At 40.6% G+C, this 27,156-nt stretch overlaps 1 protein-coding gene across 2 annotated transcripts; it reads right to left on the reverse strand.

Moving 5' to 3' along the window:
- Nucleotides 1–267: 267 nt before the first annotated feature.
- Nucleotides 268–26,551, reverse strand: LOC149228613 (uncharacterized). 2 transcript variants are annotated; one of them, XM_089378289.1, is made up of 8 exons: nt 26,383–26,551; nt 24,339–24,438; nt 22,542–22,737; nt 22,245–22,399; nt 21,849–21,992; nt 21,574–21,677; nt 21,321–21,468; nt 268–687 (listed from the first exon to the last, which is right to left on the reverse strand). In XM_089378289.1, exons 2-8 carry the CDS (start codon nt 24,408–24,410, stop codon nt 601–603), a joined length of 906 nt encoding a protein of 301 aa, XP_089234415.1. In that variant the 5' UTR covers nt 24,411–24,438; nt 26,383–26,551; the 3' UTR covers nt 268–600. The 2 variants fall into 2 exon arrangements, with proteins under 2 accessions (XP_089234415.1, XP_089234416.1); XM_089378290.1 differs by lacking the exon at nt 26,383–26,551 and adding an exon at nt 26,168–26,317.
- Nucleotides 26,552–27,156: the final 605 nt, after the last annotated feature.

The following is a 27,156-nucleotide window of genomic DNA, read 5'->3' on the forward strand; positions in this document are numbered from 1 at the left end:
GGGAAGAGTACCAATTACTATCTATGACCATTCAGATATCTTGGACAAACAGTTGATCCATTCCAAAAGATTCGGCAAATGTTGGACAAACAGTTGACCCATTCCAAAGGATTCCGCAAAAAATACTAAAGAGGCCTCAGTTCCAATTTCAAGATAAATGCATTCAAATGCAATAATAACATCTAACAAATTGGTAACCAATTTCAAGACAAGTACCTATTGACATGGAAATACCTCAAGGCTCCTTATACAATACTTCACAGCATATGAAAGTGTTTGTTTTCAAATTCATTTGCTTCATATGTTCTTGGGGCTTTCACAACCTAATTGTCAAAGTGCTTGGTGTCAAATTCATCAGTTTCGAATGTCTGTGCACAACTCAGTCAAGGCAAAAAAAAAATCATAAAGAGCAATCATCTAGAATACATTAATCAAATGAAGTAATGGCTCTTCAGAATCCCAATGTACATCTGAAGAGGATATACAAATCCTTGTCAGGGAGAGTTATTAAAACTCCTCGTTACTGTCATCCCCGCGGACCACAACTGATGGAATACCATATACATCTAAAGAAAATCCGATTAATTTTGTCACAAATAGTTACGATTCTTCATCACTGTCATTCCCGAAAACTGATGACACTTTGGAAAGAACTTTTGCTTTCTTGGAGGCAGCACCTGAAGAAGTCTGTCAAATCAAATTAAGAAAAAATAATGAGTTGTCATTAAATTTGATACCGGGAGTACAATGCTTTTCATACGTTTAAACACGCCATCAGCATATCACTAAATAAACATATTCAACTAACAAACTCTACTCTAATATTTCATTCATTAACAACTCTATCGAGCGAAGTATTCGGCCATCACAAAAACTTGCTGGAGAAATCTGAGACCGTTAAAGGGAAGAAATTAAAATAAAAACACCAAAAGCAGGATAAACATTACAGTTCAATAACCTAAGAGAAGCTAAACTAACCACATATAAAAGATGAAATAAAATATGAAGTTATGTTCCAATATTCCATTCTAAATATTTAATAATTTCATATTTAAAAACAAAATAAATTCAACAGACATCGTAGCACCCAAAAAATCAATTTCCTTAATATTAACCTATGCACAATAGAGTTAATCACATGTACACACTCCTTGATAATAGGAAAACAACCAGTCCCACTGAGTCAGCTCAATCAGTTTGAAGCTAAGTTGCATGGTACAGAGAAACATAAGCACATATTTGAAACAGGAGCGTGCTGGAAACATGACATCCCCGACAACACCCCCCCACCCCCCAAAGAAAAAATCAGGAAAAGGGGAAACGGTATATGTATGTATATAATATATATTTATATTAGAATACAAATACAAATCAAATACAGATTCATGAATAAATCAGCAAATGCCAAGGCCCAAGAAAATCACGCTACAACACGTACCTGCATATCATCGAAATCACTGCCTAAATACAAAAAGATTAACATGCCAAATCTAGATTTTGTTTGAATGATGGGTACATTTACTGGGGTCACGATAGAGGAGTTCAACAATCAATGCCACTAACATCAAGGTACAAGGAGGGTTTGGTGATCTTGATTAAACGCTAGCTCCATACCTTCATAGTTCCCTTTTTGTGAGGCTAACTACTCAGTCTTTCCCTGTTAGTCATTACAAAGATATTGGTGGTCATTTACCTCTGCCCTTCAAGGGCAATTAGGGCTAGGTTGTCATCACCACCCTTCTTGTTGGCCTTTGACTCCATCTGAGTCTCCTCCTGGAAGTTAGGAAGGTTCTCCCAAGCACAAATACCTTTGATAAATGGTTCCCATTAAGATGGGAATCCATTCAATGCCATGTTCACCAACTCTGTGTCTACAATTTCTCTCCTACGCTTGCTGACTTTTGACTCCATCCAAGTCTCCTCGATACAATCATCCCAAAGCCTCTAAAAGTTAGGAAGGTTCTCCTAAGCACAAATACCTTTGACAAATGGTTCCCATTAAGTAGGGAATCCATCCAATGCCATGTTCACCCAACTCTCTATCTACAACCTTGTCTCCAACCACTGGAAGTTGATCACAGTTTTACATCATCTTCTTCAGGTGATTTGGTCATAATAATGGTGTATGATTTGGTCATTTCTACAAATATGAGTTTGTTCCACTATCATCTTTTTGTTAATCATCTCATTCTCGTACAAGCTAACCAAGGCATTGAATATCTCCTTCATCATTGCCTTCTCAAATATGTAAGGAATCAGGTGATCCTTCACATCATCCAAGATCATTTGCTTGCCCTTCACTTCTTTTTTATTATATGTTTGCCAATTCTTGTTCGTCTATAGGTGGAGGCACAACATCCTTGACAATACCCCAACGAGTATTTTCTTCCAATAGCAATGTCACCCTGACTTTCCATGGAAAAAAATGGGGAGGCACCATCCAATCTATCCTCAAATCTAAGGTTAGTTGTTGCCATCTCTGAGAAACATATCTTGTTGAAATAGAAGTGTGGTGCTATTGAAGAAAGAAATGCAACAACTACTATTCTACAGCCATACAATACTACTGCTATATAGATTCCATCTTGGTATTTGCTACAATGGATCTGCCCTTTCTCCTCTCAAATGCACTCTCCTCCTCTAAGTCTCTACCTCTCTCAAGTGTTCTCACATGTTTTCTTAGGGTTTGTCACAGCCCTCCATGTCTTCGGCTCAATGTCCCACTTCAATGTCTACATTTCTTTTGGGCCTGCCTAAGCATTTTCTAGTGGATATGTGGGTCGTTTCCCTGGTTTGGTGATTGTTGGAGGGGTCACGCGCCTCAAGCCTGTGTTGAGGCAAGACGAGAAGCCTTGTGCCTCATAGTTGGTTAGAATTTGACTAGGGGTTGACCTAGTTAGGTATGTTTGTGCTCTAGTTGGGTCTACATATGGTGCCGCAAACCTGGGCCATAGGCATATTTTGTGCATGTCGTGGGCAGATCTGTGTAAAAGCAATAAATGGTGGTGCAAATCTGAGGTGGGTCAAAGCATTCTAGTCGCAATGATTCGAGTTTCATTGGTACAATGTGGTTAGCAGGGTTTTCGTGACCATTTATGTCTGGTTGTGGTCTAGTTTGTGGTTTGGTGCTAAGGAGGGCCCTAAGGGTTGGTTCAATGTTCTTATCCGACCTTTCTAGGTTGCTTCTCAGGTTCCTGGTGCAACTTTTGACTGGTTTCTCAGGTTTCCTCTAGAGAGGTCAACTTTTGTTGATTTTCATGAACAACCCTGTTTTTGTATGCACATGGACAACTCTATTTTTGTTTGATGTTGCAACTAACACCTGTTAGTCGTGGTGTAGCTATTCTTATGTTTGGGATGGATACGAATATCTTTCTTGCTCGTCCAGCATCACACTTTGGATAGATTGGCTTTATGCCTATTTCAGATTTTTGCCAGTTGTTTTTGGCGATATAGTTTTCGATGATGTTGATGATAAAATGTAGTGTCTTTTTTGTTCAATATTATCCACAGGCGTGCTTTTTTAAAACGTTGCTCTGTTGGGGTATTACATGAATACAATCTTGTAGTGTATATGCAAAATGTAAATTCACTCATTTTTATATTAATGACATTAGGGGTGTTTTTCTACAAAGAAAAGAAAATACTAGAAGAATATTGGAAAATTGACTTTCACTTGCATTTATTTAAGTGATTACAAGATGGTACTATTTTCCACTTTTACTAAGTGGTCACTAGAAGTTGTCACAAACTACTTCTTGCACGTTCACACCTAACCTCTGGCAGATTCTAACAGTCTCACATGATGTGGCATGCTCGAGATCTCTAATTACAAATCTCTTTATGATCATGCCTCATTATGAGAAAACTAGTGTGGACCTCACATCATTCCAACAATCAATCACTTTGACAATCTTTGGAAGGTGGGTTCGACCTCACATCCTATTGCACCCAATTTATCACCCATAACTTGGGGTGGTGTTGGAAATAATACTGAGAGGGAGGGGGTGGGGTGAATCAGTATTAGCAAATCAATAATCTTTTCATTTTCATACTCAAATTCATATACGCTACTTCAGTTAAGGATACTCGCGTATATACGCAACTGTGTTTAATGCAACTAGCGTATATCCAGTAAACTCATGATTCAGTTAGTTGATATTCAATGAGTGCATCAGAACATTATTAACCATATTAATAGTAAACAAGTGCAGTAAAACAGAACAGATCATCACACATAAGGAGCACACATGAACACCATGACATAAGGTGGAAACCCAATGTGGGTGAAAACCACCTGCTGCAATTCGTCTCTATCTTCCTTTAATAAGAAACTTCTTTTTACAATATTTATGTACTGGTGCAGTCTTATACCAGTACTCGGGCTTCTACCTGCGGAAGGCTACAACCTTCTCTCGTTCTCCAACTTCTCCTGGAAGGGAGCTACAACCCCTTTAGCTCTTGTACTAGCCGATCCATTTACTAGCACGTAGGTGTCGGCCTACTGAAGGCTCCAACCTTCACTCGTTTTCTAAATGCTACTGGAAGGGAGCTCCAACCCCCTGGCTCTTGTACTGGCCAATATGCTTACTAGTACGTAGGCGCAGGCCTACAAAAGGCTACGATCTTCTCTCTTCCTCCAAGGACCACGTTTCATAAATTTTCATACTGGATACTCTTAAAGCACAACACCATAATCTGAAGGCCACGTTTCATCCAATTTTCATACTGGACCCATCAACAACATTGAAGCACAAAATCAATCACCACTGCAAAACACCCATCAACTACACTTGCATCATCGATCTCTGAATCACCCAATACTGAAACACTGAAACCCTGTCAACAGCACAATCACTAGAACACAGAACAAACAACAAAACTCTGCAATAACAACCAGATCCAACTGCAACTTCAGAATATCATACTTCATACTGTATACGCTACTCTGATGAACCCAACCTGCGTGTATACGCGCTTTTACCAAAGCGAACCCGCGTACAGATCTGCAAATTCTAACTTATAACTTTGCAGCCAATGTTACTTGGGAGCGGGAGCGGGAGCGGGAGCGGAAGCAGGAGCGGGAGCGACCATTTTCAGAAGCTCCCGGTTTGGGAACGAATCGGGGAGCGATTTTTTAAATATATATATATATATATATATATTTTATATTTTTTAATTTTTGATACATATATGTCAACAAAAACATGTAGAATGATGAAATAGACATAAAAAACATAAAATAACATAAATTGATCATTGAACCATATCACATCAATCATCTAGAAATTATAATCGTCATCAACCATGTCCATGAGTCTTATAAATCATGATTCATCAAATTCAATATTAAAGTTTCAACTTCAAGCTTTCAGAATTGAAAATTCAATAACATTTATCATCATTGATCACCAAAGTAACAAGTTGTACTTGTAAGCCAGTTTAACCATTACAAGAAGTAATATCGAAGATATTTCTAAGTCCGAACTTCTAACTGTTAACATGATATGAAATGTTAAAAATTTATAAAATGAAACATGAATAATGAGATGAAATGAAACAACTTTAGTCTTTCACAAAGCATCATATTCATAATTCACAATCATTACCAATGAGTTATAATTGCCAAGGCCCAACTTCAAACTTCAAATTTTCATTGTCATAGTGATATAATGTTTACAAAAAATATCATAATGTCATAATGATATGAAAGAGTCAAGAGTCAAGAGTCAAGGACTCAAAACTCAACAGTTATGAAAACCAAAGTCTAATAGAAACTAAAAAAGACAAGTAAACTGTAAATCTACAAGTGGCCCTTGCCACGAGAGTCTCCAGGAGTATAAGCAGGTCGTGGTGGTCTTCTAGGAGTCTCCCGCACAGACCGACGACCAGAACTAGAGCCTCCACGCGAGGGTGTCGATGGAGGTGGCGACAACAATGGAACAAGACTCGGGCCCCGAGAACTGCTACTGGATGGTGGAGGTGGAGGTGGCATGGCTGCTGCAGCTGCTTCATTTTCATCCCGTACAAGCTCCTCTTCTAGTTCTTCAATATGTACAATGCCATCCTCCAAATTGTCGTCCTCAGGGTGATTGTCCCAAATTTTATATGTGGGATATTCATTAGCCCGATCATAGTAATGGCTCAACAACCTCAAGTTGTAGTGCACATAAACCAAGCTTTCTGCTCGGTTTTCGTTGAGTCTGTTTCTTTTCACATTATGTATATAACTGTAGGTGCTCCAACACCTCTCTGCAGAAGAAGAATTTACAACCTGTGAAAGAACTTTTTTTGCCAATTTTGGCAAAAGTCCGTGGCCGCCATATGTTTCCCACCATGTGAGAGAATCAAATTTATCTTTGTCGTCCATTGCATGGAAGTTACCATACAAACCACTGCCACTGAAGTATCTGCCTAGTTCAAGGCGCACAGCTGCACATTCCTCCCTGTAAGGCACCAACTTTTCTAATGCTTCCAGATATCCTCTAGTTACCTCTTGATCTAAATGGGGTTTGGTCCTAACACCACCCCCTGCTGCAGGTTTGCCCAACCAAGATTCTGAGTAGTATTTCGGCGTAAGGATATACGCCAAGCAATGTAGTGGAAGGTTAAGCCTATTCCACCATTCACACACACAATCATGAATCAGTTTGTACAAGTTGGGATCTTTATTATGAACAATGTATTTTATTTCCCCCAACATGGTATCCATTTGCTCATACACCTCGCCAATCACTGGTTTGTCTGCAAACCGAATCATGTTATAAATTGGCTTGGTGAAATCCAATACCTGTCTCACAGTTGTCCAAAACTGCCCATCAAGAGCGACCTCCTCCACCGTTTCAAAACCTGCCATGTCAGCTACATTTGTAGCCCTTTCCTTTAACACCTGCCAATGTGGACTTGATACCATGCTAGCTAATGCCTCTCTTACCTTCAAAAGGCGCCTGAAGGTGAGGTAATAGCTACCAAATCTAGTCCTCGCAATCTTCAGCAACTCCAATCTCGAGTGACTGCGGAAAAGGCCATGGGTATTGCTATGATTTGTAATAAATTTTATCATTTTTTTCCTTTCTTGTACAAATCACCAATCCATTGGTATTGTTCATTTTTGTTTTTGACAATATCATGTAACAGAAGGTTCAATGTGTGAACCAAACATCCAGACCAAAATATGTTCGGGTATTTATCCTCAATAATTGCTCCCGCTGCCTTACAATTAGGAGCATTATCAGTGATGACTTGGATGACATTGTATTGGCCAATACGCTCAATTGTTTCAAGCAATGCTTCTGCAATGTTGATAGCGGTCTTGAACTTGTCTGAGTAATCATGTGCAGCTAGAAAGATGGGACCACTTCGGGACACAGCAAGAACACTTATCAATGGCTTGCCTTTTACATTTGTCCATCCATCAGATACAATGGACACCCCATTGTCAGTCCAAGAACTTGTCATTTTATTCAAAGAATGTGATATTTTTGCTTTTTCATGATCAAGGCCAACAGTTCTTGCCTTGTCATACCCAGGGCTCTTGTATCCTTTAGGGGCATCATTTTGTAGAAATTTCTCATTTCCCACCCCGGTTTTCAGTTTCTCCTTATTTCTCCCATATAGTTAAATGCCCTTTCCCATAACCATACATTCAACAAGCTGGAAAAAATAAATTTGCTGAAAACACAAATTCTGGAAATTTTACAGAATGTTGGAAATTGCAGAAATAAAAATCAGCAGTAATAAACAGTCATTAAAACACATTTAAACACTGAGATTTTTGGTCAATGTGACCCTGGAAAAACCCCCTACAACTCTTGGGGAAAACCAGTTTGAGAGCTCTTCTTTATTTCTGGAAAATGCCTTTTTACAGTGAGAGAAATGTTCAGCAAAAATCAACAAACAGACTTTTACAACTTATCTCAGCCTTGCTAAAACACCGTTGCTGATACTCCGCAGTTGTTGCTGTTACACCGCTGCTGTTGTTGTTACACCGTTGTTGTTGCTGTTACACCGCGGCTATTGCTGTTACTCCGCTTTCAGCTTTGCTGTTACTCCGCTTTCAGCTTTGCTGTTACACCGCTTTCAGCTTTGCTGTTACTCCGCTTTCAGCTTTGCTGTTACACCGCTTTCAGCTTTGCTGTTACTCCGCTTTCAGCTTTGCTGTTACTCCGCCCAGAAATCTCCCTTGCTCTCTTGCTCTCCTTCTCTCAATCTGCTCATGAAAGAATTGAATGATCTTTTTCCTCCTTTTCCTCCCTTAACCCAACCCTAAGTGACTTTTGGGTGATCCCTAAATCCAATGGCTGAAATAGATTTAGATCAATGGCTGAGATTAAATGCTCATTTAAATCTCACTTTCTATTTTTTAATTCACCCCACTTTAATAAAGACCCACTTAGTCATTTATTTCCAAAGTCACTTTTCCTTTCTAATTTTTCATTGACTTTATAAAAGTCACTTTAAAATTAGACTTAGTAACTTTATCACTTAAAGTCACTTTTAAATTAGATTTAACTTTATAAAAATTATAAAGTTACTTCAGGAGAAAAATTAAATTCTTTTGGACACTTTTCCCTAGGCCAAAGATCAAAGCCTTAGGGAACCACCTGTCCTCCGGTACCAAATTTCAACACTCCCTCTTACCGAGGAAGGTGTTCCTCACCACACCCATCTTGTCTCTGAAGTAGACATGCTTGCCACGTGGTAAGGCTTTGGTAAGAATATCTGCAACCTGCTCATCAGTGGAAATATACTCAAGCTTCACAGCTCCCTTCTGAACATAGTCTCTGATGAAATGATATCTGATCTCGATATGCTTTGACCTGTCATGAAATACTGGATTCTTCGTGAGTTTAATGCAACTCTGATTATCACAGTAAATCACTGAAGGTCTCAACGGCTGACCAAATAAGCCAAACAACATCTTGCGAAGCCAGATGGCCTCACAACTAGCTAGACTGGCTGCCATATACTCTGCTTCCGCTGAACTCAGTGCTACTGACTGCTGCTTCCGGCTGAACCATGACACTGTTGCTGAACCCAACCCAAAACAGCACCCTGAAGTGCTCTTCCTATCAGAAGCACAACCTGCCCAATCAGAATCAGTGTATCATGCCAATCTCACTCCATCTCCCTGCCTGTAGTCCAGACCATAATCCACTGTCCCCTGCAAGTACCGCAAAATGTGTTTTGCAGCCACCCAGTGAACCTTCCTAGGCTCACACATAAACTGACTCATCGTGTTGACTGCAAAACAGATATCTAGTCTAGTGTTGACCAAATACATCAAGGAACCAATCAGCTGCCTGTACAATGTGGGATCCACCAACTCGGAATCCGAAGCATGAAGCTTCTTCCAGTTGGTGATCATCGGTGTCGACATGGGTCTACAATCCTCCATGTGGAATCTGCTAAGGATGTCCACAATATACTTCCCCTGTCCCAGGAAGAAGTGCCCCTCCTCCTGCCACACCTCCAAACCCAAAAAGTAATGCATCAAGCCAATGTCCTTCATCTCAAACTCCGCCGCAAGATCTCTCTTGCAGTGCTCTATGAGTCTCTCTGCACCTGTAATGATCAAGTCATCCACATACAGCACCAGAATGAGAGGCTCCTCACCAATCACAATAAAGTAAAGGTTCGGATCTGCCTCACTCTTTGTGAAACCCATCCCCTGCAAGTATGCATCTATCCTGGAGTACCAAGCTCTGGGAGCTTGCTTCAGGCCATAAAGGGCCTTCTTCAATCTGCACACATGGGACTCCTTCCCATGCACCTCAAAGCCTTGTGGCTGCTCAATGTACACCTCCTCCTGTATGAAGCCATTGAGAAATGTGGTCTTCACATCCATCTGGTGGATCTTCCAACCCATCTCTGCTGCTATCGATATAATGGAGCGTATCGAAGTATATCAAGCCACGGGAGCGAAGGTCTCCTCATAATCAACTCCCTCTACCTGGGAGAACCCTCTAGCCACAAACCTTGCTTTGAATTTCTCAATGCTGCCATCTGCAGCATGCTTTACCTTGTAAAGCCATCTGGAAGTAACCACGGATTTGCCCTCAGGCCTCGGCACCACCTCCCAAACATCATTCTTCATGATAGAAGAATACTCCTCCTGCATGGCCTCTCTCCAGACCTGCTGGCTAGCTGCGTCCTCATAGCTAGAAGGCTCAAAGTCAAGGATGCTGGTAACCATCGCCATATAACTACAAAACCTCTCAAGTGGTCTACTCTCTCTGACCGGCCTCTTCGGCTCAGCAACAGATGTGGCATCTCTCAAGGTGTCCTGAAGCCACTTGGGCTTCCTCTTCCCTGAGCATGCTTCTCCCATAGGAGAATGAAACTCCTCCTCCTCATCACCATCAGTAGCCTGAACTCCTGACTGTCTGTCTGTTGTCCTCCTGCCTGCACCTGAACCTGTAGAAGCTGAGGTACCGTGTGAACTGTCCATCAGTGGACTCCCTAGTGAACTGCTCTGTGAACTGCTCTGTGAACTGCTCTGCATGCTGCCCAGAGCACCACCCCTCTGGCTCGGCGAGCCACTCCTCACTGATGGACCTGACATCCTCATAGATGTACCTCCGGATCCTCTTGATCCCTGCCCACTGGATCCCTGCGACTGACTCAACTGCTGTTGAGGGTCTGGCTGATCCAGATACTCTAACTCCTGTGACCTCCTAAAGGCCCTGTCCTCCTCGAACTTCACATCCCGTCTGACAACAACTCTCCTCTGTGCAGGAATGTAAATCCGAAAGGCCTTTGAGGTCTCACTGTAGCCCACAAAGATACCCTTCTCTGTGGTGGGCTCTAGTTTGGTCCTCTTCTCCTTGGGTATATAGGAGTATGTAATGCATCCAAAGATATGAAGATGACCAAGATCAGGCTTCTTCCCAGAGAAAGCCTCCTCCGGAGTCATGTGCCCTAAGGCACGATGCGGACTCCTGTTCTGCAAGTAAACAGTTGTGTTGCAGGCCTCTACCCACAAGAACAATGGCAACCCCTGATCATGTAACATGGCTTTGGCAGCCCCTATGATGGATCTGTTCTTCCTCTCTGAAACCCCGTTCTGCTGGGGGTTGTAAGGAACAGTGAACTCCCTCCTAATGCCTGCCTCCACACAATAGTCAACAAACTCTCCAAGGGTGTACTCTCCTCCATTGTCCGACCTCAGGGACTTGATCTTCCGACCTGTCTGTGTCTCCACAAGAGCTCTAAACTCCTGAAATCGCTTGAAGACCTCACTCTTGGTCTTCAAGAAATAAATCCAGGTCCTCCTGGAGTGGTCATCAATGAATAAAACATAGTACTCATATCCACTCAAGGAAACATGAGACATCCGACCGCTCACATCAGAATGAATCAAATCAAGTATCCCAGTCGCTCTGCTGTCACTGCTGGGAAAAGGGGATTTGGCAAACTTGCCCATCGCACAACCTCTGCAAGTATCAAAGTGATCAGTACTGAAATCTGGCACACCTGTAGTGATCTCCCGCAATGTCCTCAAGGCTCCATGATACATGTGTCCCATCCTGCGGTGCCAAATCTCACACAGCTCAGAAATGCTAGCTCTGCTGTCGGTACTACTGCTCAATGCCAAAAGGGGCTGGAATGCAAACTTGTACACCTTTGCATGGCGTACACCTATCACTCTAGCTGAATCAGCTGGAGTGCCCCTGGGATACATCAACACCTGTCATTCCCTGAACAGTGCCTCATATCCTCTGTCCTCCAAAGCTGAGACGGATATGAGGTTCCTCCTCATCCCTGGCACATAAAGAACCTCTGACACCTTCAAGGGAGGTTTGGACTCCCTCTGAAATGTCACTGTCCCCACCCCGACTGCTCTAACAACTCTGTCATCACCGAGTACTACCTCAATATCAGTGCCACTCTCTGAAAGCTCTGAGAAGTACTCTCGGACTCCTGTCATGTGACGTGAAGCCCCACTGTCCACATACCAGATACCTGAAGATGCTCCACTAATCGAGGGAAAAGCATGCTCCCTCTGAACCTGTGTGGCAGGTGATCCTGCACTAGAGGACTCACAAGTAGTGAACGCAAACTCCCGGTCAAAACGACCTGCAAAGTCCTCAATCTCTGTTGAAGCTGCCACGTCCTGGTTCTTCCCCTTCTTCTTCTTCTTCTCCGGACACACAACTGCATAGTGTCCCATCTTCTGACAATTCCAACACTTCACCTTGGAATAGTCCTTCTGTGTGTTCCCCTGTTTACCTTTACCTTTGCCTTTGCCCCCACCACCGCTTGTGGAAGCCTGCTTCTTCCCTTTGCCTTTCTTGCCTCCTGCCACCAGTGCTACGTCCTCATCCTGCTCAACTGGCTTGGCTGCCCCAAGCTGTCCTTTCCTGATCTCTGTCTGAATGCAATCATCCCAAAACCTCTCCCATGTGGGAAGGGTCTCACGTGCACAAACCCCATCAGCAAAGTTCAACCATGAACGGGGGAGGCCATTCACTGCAATCCGCACCAACTCAGTGGGTGGAATGGCCTCTCCAATCGCTGCCAACTCATCTCTCACATTGGTAATCTTTGTGAGATATCCAGCTGCACTATCATTACCCATCTTAATGTTCTTCAGCTTCTCCTTCAGGACCATTTTTCGATTCTCATTGGTACTTTGGTAGAGATTGGACAATGCTGTCCACATCTCATGGGCATTGCTCTTTCCTCTCACATGAGGAATGCAATGGTCTTTGATTCCGTCTAGAATCAACCTCTTACCCTTGTTGTTCTTTTTATTATAAGCTGTCAACTGAGTTGCATCAGTAGGCACAACAACAGGGTGTTGTGCTGTATGCACCATGATATCCCAGACTTCTGCCTCCTCAAAGATACTCTGCATTCTCTCCTTCCAAACACTGTAATTTGTATGCCCATCCAACCTATCCTCCACCCTCAATCCCAATGACATCCTGCTGTCCTAAAACTGAAAAATAGCACTGTTGTAGTAAAGATAAAACTGCTGTTTATGAAAAAATCAGCTTGCTGGAATTTTCTGAGTGAAAAATCAGCAACTGTAATTTTTTTTTCTTTTGCTGTCTCAAACTGCCCTTCAGCACTCCAGCTCTGATACCATGTAGAAATTTCTCATTTCCCACCCCGGTTTTCAGTTTCTCCTTATTTCTCCCATATAGTTAAATGCCCTTTCCCATAACCATACATTCAACAAGCTGGAAAAAATAAATTTGCTGAAAACACAAATTCTGGAAATTTTACAGAATGCTGGAAATTGCAGAAATAAAAATCAGCAGTAATAAACAGTCATTAAAACACATTTAAACACTGAGATTTTTGGTCAATGTGACCCTGGAAAAACCCCCTACAACTCTTGGGGAAAAGTGAGCGTAGAACATTGAATGGTATCCCACATGCATAGAGGAACCTGTAAACTTTTGAATCCACATCATTCCTACACCCCTCATCAAGGAAATCTGATATGGTTCTACGCCTTAAAGATGATGACCCTGTGCCTCCATGTCCATATCCACTGCCTTGGGAGGATGCTGAAGGAGTTCTTTGTGATGGTGAGATTGGTTCAAAGAAACCCCTTGATCTTTTTGTTCTGTATTGGGCGTCCTCCTCTTCCTTTATGTATTTGGCTCTATCTGCTGTTGACACCGCTGCACAAGTTTTGATTCCTATTTGTTTCTCTCCATCCCATGGCCTTTTCCCGCAGAGGTGTCTTCTAGCACGGGTGTATGAGCCTGTGTAATCAGTGTTGCAATGGGGGCAATGAAATTTAGTGGTTCCACCCCCTCTCCCTGTTTCAGCCCTGTGAACATATTTCCACAATGGAGTTTGGTCTTGTTTAGTTTTTTGAGGGTCATGTTCACCCTCCTCCACCTCCTCCTCACTGGGGTTTTCACCCATTTGACTTCCTCCGGCTTCTTCATCCACCTCTTTAGTTTCAGGCCCCCTCCGTTTCCTACTCTCCACCACCATAATAACCATAAAAGGGACCAGGAAGAGGAAAATGCCAATAAATATCCCCAGGTCCATGTTGTTTGATGTTTGTAGGGTTTGAGTCTTGAATCTGCAAATTAATTTAGTTTATTGGGATTAATTCATTTAATTTATTAATTTAATTTAAATACATGATCTTTAAACTCAAACAGCTAAATTAAACTAACCAAATTAACTACCTAACTAGCTAAACTAACTAAATGATTAAGTTACTTACCTCTGCAGGCTTGCTCCTCGCTCCTTGGCACTTGCTCCTCGCTCCTCAGCTCTGGCTCCTTGCTCCTGCTCCTTGCTCCTTGCTCCTTTGCTCTTGCTCCAGCTCTCAATCTCTTGCTCAATGAAGTTGAAATGAAATTTTTTTGGCCCATTGGGCTTATAAAATAAAATAAAAATTCTAAAAAATTTTGAAATTTCGGGTCCGACGGATTTTTTTTCCGCCGAACCGCTCCCGACCCGTCTGAAATCGCTCCCGGAGCGTTTTTTAATGTCCGGGAGCGATCAGGGAGCGATCGCTCCCCGATCGCTCCCGGGCATTAAAAACGCTCCGGGAGCGCGGGAGCGATCTCTCTCTGAATCGCTCCCTAACAGACCAGGGAGCGTAAATTTTTTTACGGGAGCGATTTTGGGAGCGCGCTCCCGAGCCGCTCCCGCTCCCGAGCCGCTCCCGCCCGGAGCGCGCTTCGGGAGCGGGTTCGAAGGGGGGGCACTCCCCCGCAACACTATTTGCGGCTATTCCAGACATCAATTATACCCAGAACATAACATTTACAGAATAAACATGCGTCAATAATTCAGATCTAGTCTATCCATAATCAAACCATATAATGATAAAACATTCCAAGCCTTAAGATCTCGATCCATCCTTCATCATCATTCACATGGGTGCATCCTTGGTTCAGATCAAGCAAAGCATCACAAACCCATAACCAGGATATTAGATCTCACACTTCATCAGATATTCATCACTTGCACTCTTGCACCCCTCTTGGCCTAATGATCTTCTCCCTATATAGGTTTAGGCTTCTCTCAATACCATGGTCCAAAACCATGTAGAACCAATACCTTGGACCCAATACCTGGGGTCAACACTTCGGACCCAATACCTGGGGTCAACACCAAAATACCATGGACCAAATACTACGGACCAAATACCACGGACCAAAACTTAGTTCTACAACATGTACGCGCCTTTCCTTCTGTGAACCTGCGTGTGTACGTATACACAAATTTTGTTCTGCTAACCCGCATGTATACACACTTTCATCAAGGTTAACATGTGTATATCTCTCTCTTGACCTGCTGCACTATGATCTGTCATCTGAGTGAGTTGCCATCAAGGACAAAACCTGTATCATACCTCTGAGTGAGTTTCCATCAAGGACAACCCCTGTATCATAATGCCAACAATCTCCCCCTTTGGACTTGATGTCAACAACCACACCAAGGCACTCTCCCCTTTTGACATTAAGGGCAAAAGGGCGGACCAAGATATTCTCTTCCTTGATATACATTCTGCTGTCCATATTCCCCCTGAGTACATGCTGAAGTTTCTGATTGAGCTCCCCCTTTGTACATGCCAAGATGTACCAATCCATCCATGCTCCCCCTAAGCACATGCAAGGTCTGCAAAAGCATAACATGACTCTATACATACATCAATCTCCCAACCAAGTGGGGATACACCATTTTGACTCATCCACCCAACCAAGTGGGGATATACCAAATGTTTATACATGACTCAAAAATAAGAAACATTACATCATCCATCCTATGCATAGTGGGGTTACAAATCAAAGACCAACAATCTAATCAAGACCATGATAGTCATCAGCAACTATCATACACCATATATGATCTGCACCATAAGCATCAGCATCCAGCTCAGTAACCTGCAATACCATTCTTTTGACCAACCAGCAAGATGTATCATTTAGCCACATAAGCATCATCACCAAAGACTTCTAACCATAATGCCAACAATGCATTATTAGAAGTATATGCTCCCCCTGAACCTGTGTCATACGATCATCAAACAGTGACTGAACCATATCAGACTTCTGTACTGCTGCTTTTCTTCAGAACATCATATACGCGACTGTGCAGCGTCTAACACGCGTATATACACGACTTGTCTTCATGAAACCTGCATATGAGTTTTAGAACACTGATGTTCCACACTTTCAGCTTCCTCTGAGTTTGTCATGTCTGTGTACTCTGCTATGCCACATCTTTCTGGCTGTACTTCCTTTTTCTTCCATATCTTCAACTATGATGATGTTTTCTCCTTTTGGTATGATGTCCACAATCTTGTCCTACATTCTTTTGCTATATGTCCAGGCTTGTTGCATGCATAACATCTTACATATTTCATATTCCTCCTAAAACAGTCAATGGCTTTGTGACCAAACATATTGCAAGCAAAACAATATCCCTTAAAGTACCTAGAACGTGATGATCTTTCTGTGTGACAGTCTTGAACCATTCTACTTCTGCATCTGGCTGCGACATGTCCAAGATTATGACATACATAACATTCAACATTATTCATCGGAGGAAATAATCGTCTATCACTTCCACAATTAGGAGCAAAAGATTTTCTTTGAGGAATTTCTTTCCTTGGCTGTTGACGGGGTTGTCCGCTCATCTCCCCTTGTTGATCATTTTAGATTTCTCATTAGAGTTCCTTGCCTCACCTTGTGAGCTAGATTCACCTTCAGCAGATTCATAAAAACCAAGACTAGTTTTGATAGCAGGCGACCTTTGACTACTAAGAATATCATCCAAAATCTTAGTACTGTCTTGAAATCGTAATAGTTTATCCTTTTCTTCTAATTTACCTTTCAAGATATTTACCTCAACCTGATGTTGTTCTTCCTTTTCCAGACATTGCTTCTTCAAAATTTCCTCAGACTTTCTTCCTTCTTCCATTTGTTGCCTTAGTTTGAGAATCTCCTTTTCTTGTTCTTCATTCAGCTCCTGCAGCATTTGACGAACTCTGAAGGCACATTCCAGCTAAGCTTTTAAGTTGATAATTTCTTCTTTGAGGGCACTCTCCCTTTTCCTAGGTAGATCTTGTTGATCTATGATTTTATCTAATGCTTCATTTGCTTGTCCATCTTCAATCTGAGGTGATTCAGGATCTGAATACTTGCTTCCACTCAACGGCAGGCTGTCATTGTTCCTTTGAGCTGTCTTCTTCTTTTGACGCACTTTCTTTCCCATTGTTCTACAAATCTCCTTCAAGCGATCAAGCTTCTACCAAAGGACCTGCTCTGATTCCAATTGTTGAAAATAATACTGAGGGGGGGTGCACCAGTGTTAGCAAATCAATAATCTTTTCGTTTTCATACTCAGATTCATATACGCTACTTCAGTTAAGGATACCCGCATATATATGCAACTGTGTTTAATGCACGTATATATGCAACTGTGTTTAATGCAACTAGCCTATATCCAGTAAACTTATGATTCAGTTAGTTGATATTCAATGAGTGCATCAAAAAATTATTAACCATATTAACAGTAAACAGGTGCAATAAAACAAAACAGATCATCACACATAAGGAGCACACATGAACACCATGACATAAGGTGGAAACCCAATGTGGGTGAAAACCACCAGATACAATTCGTCTCTATCTTCCTTTAATAAGAAACAACTTTTTACAATATTTATGTACTGGTGCAGTCTTATACCAGTACACAGGCTTCTACCTGCAGAAGGCTACAACCTTCTCCCATTCTCCAACTTCACCTGGAAGGGAGCTACAACCCCCATAGCTCTTGTACTAGCCGATCCATTTACTAGTACGTAGGTGCCAGCCTACTGAAGGCTCCAACCTTCACTCGTTTTCCAGATGCTACTGGAAGGGAGCTCCAACCCCCTGGCTCTTGTACTGGCCGATATGTTTACCAGTACGTAGGCGCCGGCCTACAAAAGGCTACGATCTTCTCTCTTCCTCCAAGGACCACGTTTCATAAATTTTCATACTGGATACTCCTGAAGCACAACACCATAATCTGAAGGCCACGTTTCATCCAATTTTCATACTGGACCCATCAACAACATTGAAGCACAAAATCAATCACCACTGCAAAACACCCATCAACTAAACCTGCATCGTCGATCTTTGAATCACCCAATACTGAAACACTGAAACCCTGTCAACAGCACAATCACCAGAACACAAAACAGACAACAAAACTCTGCAATAACAATCAGATCCAACTGCAACTTTAGAATATCATACTTCATACTGCATACGCTACCCTGATGAACCCAACCTGCGTGTATACGCGCTTTTACCAAAGCGAACTCGCGTACAGATCTGCAAATTCTAACTTATAACTTTGCAGCTATTCCAGACATCAATTATACCCAGAGCATAACATTTACAGAATAAACATGCGTCAATAATTCAGATCTAGTCTATCCATAATCAAACCATATAATGATAAAACATTCCAAGCCTTAAGATCTCGATCCATCCTTCATCATCATTCACATGGGTGCATCCTTGGTTCAGATCAAGCAAAGCATCACAAACCCATAACCAGCGTACTAGATCTCACACTTCATCAGATATTCATCACTTGCACTCTTGCAACCCTCTTGGCCTAATGATCTTCTCCTTATATAGGTTTAGGCTTCTCTCAATACCATGGTCCAAAACCATGTAGAACCAATACCTGGGGTCAACACTTCGGACCAAATACCCTGGACCAGTACCAAAATACCATGGACTAAATACTACGGATCAAATACCACAGACCAAAACTTAGTTTTCCAACATGTACGTGCCTTTCCTTCTGTGAACCTGCATGTGTACGTATACGCAAATTTTGTTCTGCTAACCCCCGTGTATACGCACTTTCATCAAGGTTAACATGCGTATATCTCTCTCTTGACCTACTGCACTATGATCTGTCATCTGAGTGAGTTGCCATCAAGTACAAAACCTGTATCATACCTCTGAGTGAGTTGCCATCAAGGACAACACCTGTATCATAATGCCAACAGGTGGTGGATTCATTGCCTCTGGTGTAGGATTAGAAGTGCTGCATAGTCCTACTCCCATTACAACATCACCACAGTAGGGTCATAGGCATAGGAAGACCATTCAATTCCAAGGGAACATATCTAACCAAGTTGAAGACTTCCTTCACAAAACGATGGAAACAAGTTTTTTGGTCAAAGAAATAACATGATCCATTTAAGTTCTTGGATACAATAGAATTGGGAGCCTATTCCGAGTTATGACCCCATTAGTCATTGTCTATCGAGGGGGTGCTATGGATTCATTTTTCAAAGAGAAGAGGATGTTAGAAAAATTCAAAAATCTCATATCAAAGGTGATTCTGGGATCATAGCATGTTAGGTTTTCAAGTTACCAAATCTTCCATTGGAGTTGTGGAAAGAGGATTGGTTTAAAGCTATTGACAATTTCAGTTTGGGGGATTTCAATTATTTGGAGAACCATTTACAATCAATGGTACAAATTGAAATTCTAGTTGATATCAACAACATGCAAGGTTTAAACTTTATTAATATTTATCCAATTTGTTAACAGTAATATGCCATACACTCAAATGTTAGACTATCTGGATGTTCCTTTCTATTGTTATATGTCATGTTGTGGGCCATTGGATGGCAAAGTGCCCCCATCCTTTCATTCCCCATCAGCAGGAGGTGAAAATCCTAGTAATGAAGGAACTCATAATGTGGACATTTGAGTGTTGTAAGGATGGCTCTGGGACGACTGCAGCAATAGTTTCTCTGGGAATGATTTGGTCAGTTCTAGGGTTTTTCCTATTGCTCCCCAATATGTAAGTGAGTCATAGCCAAATGATGGGGGAAGCATTTCATGTGGACAATTGCACTCAACCCAATTCTAGACTTATCATTAGTGATATCTCAATTTCCAATGCTATGAGTATGTCGAAGGAGGAGCAAGTTAAGCTTCCACAAAAGAACCTAAGGTCTCATCTTGCTTGTTGGTTGCATATTGCCCTCCCCAAGGAATTTGAGGGTTGGGGTTTAAAAAAAAATTGAGGATTTTGAGAAAGCGTTGGCTGGTAAATCCTTATGGGTCTTTCTCACCTAGGATAGTCTATGGAGAAAAATACTCATAGCAAACTATACTTTGTCTTGGACTATTTGTGCTTGGATTCGATCTCCCAACAAGTCAACAGCTAACTCCTCAAATCAATAGAGAGCACTTTCTCAATGGTTGACAAACATTTGGCTTGATGGATCAGATCTAGTTTGATGATTCCCATTGGAAAGGATGCAAGTGTAGGTTGCAAACATGATGTCTTCTTGCCCGATAATTTAGTTGGACATGTTCAGGAATGGGGTATTTGTACCCTCAATAAAGTTGTCAAAGGAATACCACTTCAATTTGGCAATAAGGATGGTTTTCAGCGATGGATTTGAAACTTGATAATTTATGGATCGATTCTTGGATTCAATTCATTCCTCAGCTTAATTCTGCACATATATGGATCAGGGATGGACAGGATGAGTTGATGTGGATTTTCATTGTTCAATTCTAATGGCAAACAATACACTGCTAGAGTGTGCTATATTTCTCTTCTAGAGGTTCATCAGAATGACATTACCTAGTTATATAGGAAGCTATGGAAGATAAGCCAGGACTAAAAAGGTATAGGGCACTGCCACTGGTAGTGTCTTGGGAATTTGGATTACTCGAAACAGAAGACTCTTTAAAGATAAGGTCTCCCCTCCACACATGGTGGCAATTTGGGCCAATCAATCAGCACAGCCCTCGGAGTTTCTTGGACCAGGCGAGGCAGCCACTATTTTTATGGAAAGGCAAACATTGAGAATCGTTCCAACAACTTGGCAGAACTTACTGCTCGGTATGCTTTTATGAAATTAGCCATTGCAAAGAATATCCAAAGTTTTCAAGCATTCAGGGACCCTAAACTAGTTATTCACAGGATGCAAGACGAGGCACAGATCTGTAATTTCGGTCTTGTATACAATGAGTACTCTGTACCAACTTAGTGGAAAATCTTTGTTAAATGGAAAACACAAACAAATACCAGGAAGTTATGGTGTGTTGTTTGAGCTAGAAAAGATCTTGAAGCAACTTTCAGAAACATTCACTTGATTAACAAAATCAATTAAACTTCATAAACAGTAAACTGGACTGAATTATAAGTGAACACACATGTTAACTAAATTTGACTGTTCGTATAAAGCAGCCTCAAAATCAACAGTGTAAAGTTCCGAGTTTAACTAGCATGTCAACTAGAAACATCTTAACAAGAAAAAAAAGCATATTATGCAAAATTAACAGTGTATTTGGAGCCACCTTGGAAGGAACAGCCTTCGTTGCAAAGCCAAACTTCAATGTCTTTCGCTGATCCTGTACTGCAAGAGATGTTGCAGTTCTTTCTGTGCCAGAGGCTGGGACAGAACGAGAGTCCTCTTGTTGCTGTTGTGACCTTTGGGCATCCGCACTAAAAAATAGTTAAAGACCTCTAATCCAAAGAAAGAGGGAATTGATATGAACAATACATTTCTAAGACGCGTCAAGCATTCCACAACAATTATCTAAAGGATACATCTGAACAAATTTAGCCATTTCCCTTTCCTGCCGAAGCTGCTCACGCTTTTGCCTGTCATCACGACTACTACCAGAGTACATTTCCTTCATTTCCTTGAAGCGCTGCATCCAAAATAATAATCAAATCACCCACTCAAAGTATGGTCCAACTAAGTGTGCCTGCTTTGTCTTCAGGCTTGGATCCGTGATATCCTTACATCCAAAACTGGCCATTGATTGCCTCACATTGGTTTATATAACCAAAATAAACAGGGTTACAATTTGAAAGCTTACCTTCCTATGATTGTGATCATATGAGCTTAAATGTGCCTCAAACTCCATTGCTAACTTGTACTGCTTGTTGCAAAGCTCACAAAAGAACACCTTACGTATTTCCTTCACCTCAGACTGGATCTTCTGCTCACGCTCTGCTACAACCTGGATTTTCATCATGTGCACGAAGCAGGCAGGAGAAGCCACCAGGTAATAAAAACCGCAACAAATGCGCAAGAGACCCTCCAAAGTGGATGTCCCCTTGAAAAGACATTCTCACATATGGCCTATAGCTGCATTCTGCTTTTAGATATAGTTCCAAAATAAGACATTCATTGACTACTAAGAGAAGCTACGAACAACTGTAAGGTGACCACAATATAGGGTATATGGCTCATGCTACTGCTAGGAACATACCTCACGTTTCTTTGTCAGCTCTTCAGTCTCTTCCACTTCAACTTCTAGCTTCTTTCTTTGAATGTTTTCTTCGGAAGTGAAATAATCATCTTGTTCTTGTTTTCCAACTCCCAACTTTGCTTCACGTACCCCTGCTTTTATGGGTTCAGTAATACCTGTAACCATTCAAAGTTCAAACACATAAATGAAAAGCCATAACCATAATAACATCTTACAGAAAAAAAATTCTATGAGCTCCACAACACCAGTGGTAATAATGCAAAGTTGCAAACATCTGGAGAACCAAAAAGAAAGAACCTTGCTCCTCTTTGCCAAGACCCTTCCCTTTCCATCCCATTTTCTGCAATAGCCTGAATCCAATATTTGAGGATGTTAACTGTGTGTCTACAGATGCCTGCTCCAAATTGTCAGTATCTAGATTTTCAGTCGGTCTATGATTGATAGGCAAACGGAAATCTTCACCCAGATCCTCAACAAGAGATGCTTCATATGCCTACAGACCAGTCACCATATAACACAATTAGAACCATAAAAAAGAAAAGGATCACAAAAAAAACGGAGACACCAACAAAAGCAACATAGTTTTATCAATCACGAGTCCCCCCTTTGTAAAACCATCGAGTCCCACTTTTAACAGGCAATATAAAAAGTACTTACTAGCACTCCCAATCCTGCCAGCAGCTGTCCACTTCATTTTTCACACAATGTTAATAAGAAAATTTTCAATCGGCACATGCACACCCTTTCAAAGTTGTTTTCAATCCAGCAAAGAGAATGCCAAAAAGAAAGCAAACCTAGTGGTAATATCAGAAAAACAATTCAGAATTTTGTAAAAGTCATATGATACCAGAGAACAGCGACAAACACAAATTAATTTGTGTGGTATTCTAAGGTACAATAAAATCTATCATTGAGGCTCAAATTAGATAATGTTTGACAAGAAGTCATTGCTTATTCCTTCCCCTAACCTGTCCACTTGCAATGAACTTGTTGACGCATTAAAATAGTGCAGTCTTGTAGATAGATGTATTAAAGGTTACAACTTACAAGATAACTGAGTTTTTTCATCTTGGGTTTATGCCAGGTGGTTGGGAGGAATGATTATTATTTTTCTCACCCAAGTTTAATTCCTGCAAGTAATATGGTGAGGTCATATTGAGTATATTGTTGTAACGGCTTTCAGCATTGTGTGATAACATTGGCGAGTCAGCGATTTTTTTCCAATGTTACGAAAAATCACGACACTCAACGCTCACTGAAAAATCATGATTTTTTGCACTTTGAAAAAGTCATGAGTTCTGCAGAAACCTCGCACCACAATACAAAAAATTGTGGGGCCAGTGGAACTGCAAGGTTTAAGGGTTTCTGTTCGTGTGCTGTTGGAGAAGGAAGAAAGCTTGTGGTCATCTTCAATGAGGGGTTGAGGGCCAACCAACTATCATCATCACCAGCAAAGTTTTTTTAGTGGAGCAAGGGTTCAAGTTCATTTGCCAAATCAGCCAAACAGAGTTGTCATCTTCCATTCACAGGTATGTTCTTAAATCTCACTATGTTAATGATATTTTTCCATAGATTCAGGCATGCTTGCTTGTCTCCTTGCCTGAATACATTTGACTTCTTTTTTTGTCATTCTGTCATGATTTTCATGTCCATAAAACAATGTAAGGGTTTTTTCTATGATGGGATAGCAAGCTTGATTTTATTTTTTAATAAACCCTCTTATTGGCATTTTTCATTGCAAATAATCTAATCTAAATTTCTAAAGTTTGATTTTTAAATGAATAGGCTGTTATTTTTGTCTCGTGGGGGTTTAATGCCATTTTTTTGTGTTTTTAGTACCTTGGGATTGAATTTTGAAGCTGTCCATTTCCACTGCAAATATGTCAAAGGCCTTGGACCCTTTTTAACAGTATGGGGAACCTAAAGATGGGGCAAACAAGCAACAATTGAATCGCAAATTGTGTGGCCAACATGACATGAGGGGTTAGTAGGTTGAAATACCATTTGGCTAAAATATATATATCATATACTAACAATCACGAGTAGTTGAAATATATATATGAATGACGTAGAAACCATAAAATGAAATTTTACCTCTTCACGCTCTCGCTGACGTTTTTCCCGTGAACTCATTCCATTTTGACTATTAGACCACCGGTTCTCCATTTTGACAAATCAACTTTGCTACACGACTCTATCAGAGGTAAAAAAAGTGATTAGAAATGCATCACCGTGCATTTTAACATTTTTTGAAACATGACCAATATTAGCCTATATAACGCACTGAATTTTCAATAGATTTATCAGTTCTGCCACGCGTCGATAAAAAAAACACACAAATCCAATTCATGTTAAAAGGACAACTGCGTATGCATCTTGTGCCATAACGACAATCACATCTGTCGTTATCTTAGCCTAAGGAACCCGGGCATAAACTCTCTGGCATTAACAACGTTCATCTAATCAAATTCCCCACTAATTACTAGTAAGGTTCAGGACATCAATCCAAGTGTAACATTTCATGCACAAACTCGGATCTTCTTCTGACCTGAGATATGATACTACAAATCCATTTTGTAAAAATTAAATTATAAAACGGAATAATCAATCTACATCTATGTTAAATCTGAAACTATCCAAGTATTAAAAGGGATCAAATTCATATACACAGAGAATGCAGTCAGGTTGCAAACAGATTATTAAAATCGGCCTTGGATCTAGAACAGGGTCATTGGCAGATTTCTGAGGGCCGTGGGGTACCAGCTTCTCTTATTCTTGCATACCATTTCTGGAGCCTCTTGCCCAGCCGCCTGGGGTTTTCCTCATAGTCCGATCTGCTCAGAATATTGTCAGTTGTTTATGCACTGTTTATTTTCGTTCCCATTTTGACTACCATCTCAGATGTTAAATTTATATTTTTTGATCATGGACATTTGTTTTATCTGATATCTTTCATATAGACCTTTGCTATGAGGTTCAAAGTTTTACACAGAACCCTTAGAGTGAGAGGTATACTTTTTGTTTCAGAAATGTTTCTGCGTCGATATGCATATACACTGGGTGTATCAACAAAATGTAATTTTTATTTTCTTAATAAAAATTACAAAATTTCTCATATCTAAATTTTTTTATCATTTAATTTCATATCTTGTGTTAATTTCTTAGTACTTTCTGAATACTGGATCACTCCAGATTTAAAATGAATTTCAACTGGTTTATTCTTTTAATATTATCACAAAAACTACTTATTTATTTTGTATTTAATTTAATTTTTCTGGTTTGATTTTTGTTTACTTGTTAATTGATTCGTGACAAGTTCTCGGTATACTGGGTTTGGGTCGCAGGGTACAGAGAGTATTCTCGATGCAATAATAAATATAATAAAACTAACAAACGACATTTTTCAGAAAGCTGTAGTAATACGTGTTACAGTCAACCAATAACGAAAAAGGGAGAAAGAAATGCATCCAGAACTCAGATTGTTATATATGGAACGACTTCCTAAATTTAATCTTATAATCACAACTCAATTGACAGGTTGGAAAATTTACAGAAGAAGAATGTAATATCAGGCAAGTGCTTTCAAACCCAGCCATTTACACGCTCTAAAGATCAGCCGAAACTGGCGCACGTTAAAACTTGAAACGTTATCAGATCCCACATGTAGTCGAGTTTACAAGAGAAAGGAAGGTAAAAAAATATTTCAAGATGCCGACCGTCGCATTTTTAATATATTTTTATACCCAAATTTGTAAACCCTAATCCAGATATTGCACAAATTAGAAACCTCTATACTAATGACATCTAATAACAGAAAACAGAACTATGTTAAATAACCCTCGATGAATAGAAATAAACAATATGCTCGCTATGCGCCAAGTGACTCCGGAATGGTTCCCTGATAAAAATATAATTTATATTACCAGTGTCGGCTGTAGGGATCGAATTCCGGACTTTGGTGAATGAAACAAGCGGCATAGCCACTGGAGCAAAGCCAGATAGTAAAAAGTATATATCCTATAAATGGCTTTCCAAGAAAATTACAAATTCGCCTGCGAGATCTAACGAAACCAAACGAAAATATGGAATATCCTGAGTCGCAGAGAACCGTGTTATAAAGATCTCGGGAAATACTCACCGTGTACAAATCAAAATAACGTCAAGGTTTCGCTAGCGCAAGCAAAATTCGACCGATTTCTCCACAACTACCCACACAGCTTGATGAATGGAAAATCCATACCTAAAGAGATGAACAAGTGGATACGTTGGTATTTATAACGTCAAAGAAATATATTGATTCAATACAGTAAATAAATGTGAAGACCCAACTGGTGTCGAATAAACGCAAGACCCGACTAGTTTCGGGGGATTATTTAACTCTGTTTCATTGAAGAAGAAAAGAAGAAAGGAGAACATTATTTCATCTTTATTTTAGCAAAAATTGTGTTTAAAGTTAATGGTTCGAGGGGTTATGGTATTACTGGTCATTTAGTTTACATTTATTTTAGAGTTGTTCACATTTAGTTTATATTTATTTTAGATTTTAGTTAGTTAATATTTATTTTAGATTTTAGTTAGTTGGGTGGGGAAGCTTATTTTACCCCTCACATTGTGGGTTAGGTTTGCGCTTATGAGATTCTGAAATCATGAATATCGCTTTTGGCACTAAGGTTGGGTGACAATGGATAAAAGGAGGGAACCAACTTTGGATACAAATTTGGTTAAGGAAATATGTCACGTTACATACACAGGAAGATAGGTTTTGTTACGATAGAAATATTACAGGTTCCAGCTTATGGGTATGGGCGAACAATAGTAGGGATTTGGTACGAAATAATGTGTTCTGGGATATTAAGTCAGGAGAGAAGGCATATTTTTGGGATGAAGCATGGCAACAGATGCCAAGGTTGAA

This window comes from Pinus tabuliformis, chromosome J (assembly GCF_031772625.1).
Source record: "Pinus tabuliformis cultivar Carrire ecotype Pingquan chromosome J, CPIR1, whole genome shotgun sequence".
NCBI lineage: Eukaryota > Viridiplantae > Streptophyta > Pinopsida > Pinales > Pinaceae > Pinus > Pinus tabuliformis.

Coding starts and splice junctions, on each gene's coding strand:
- LOC149228613 (XM_089378289.1), bottom strand. CDS start 24,410: ATGGAGAACCGGTGGTCTAATAGTCAAAATGGAATGAGTTCACGGGAA. Junction 22,400..22,541: donor TCTTGGCAAAGAGGAGCAAG/GTTCTTTCTTTT, acceptor GAATGGTTACAG/GTATTACTGAACCCATAAAA. Junction 21,678..21,848: donor ATGATCACAATCATAGGAAG/GTAAGCTTTCAA, acceptor TTTTGGATGCAG/CGCTTCAAGGAAATGAAGGA.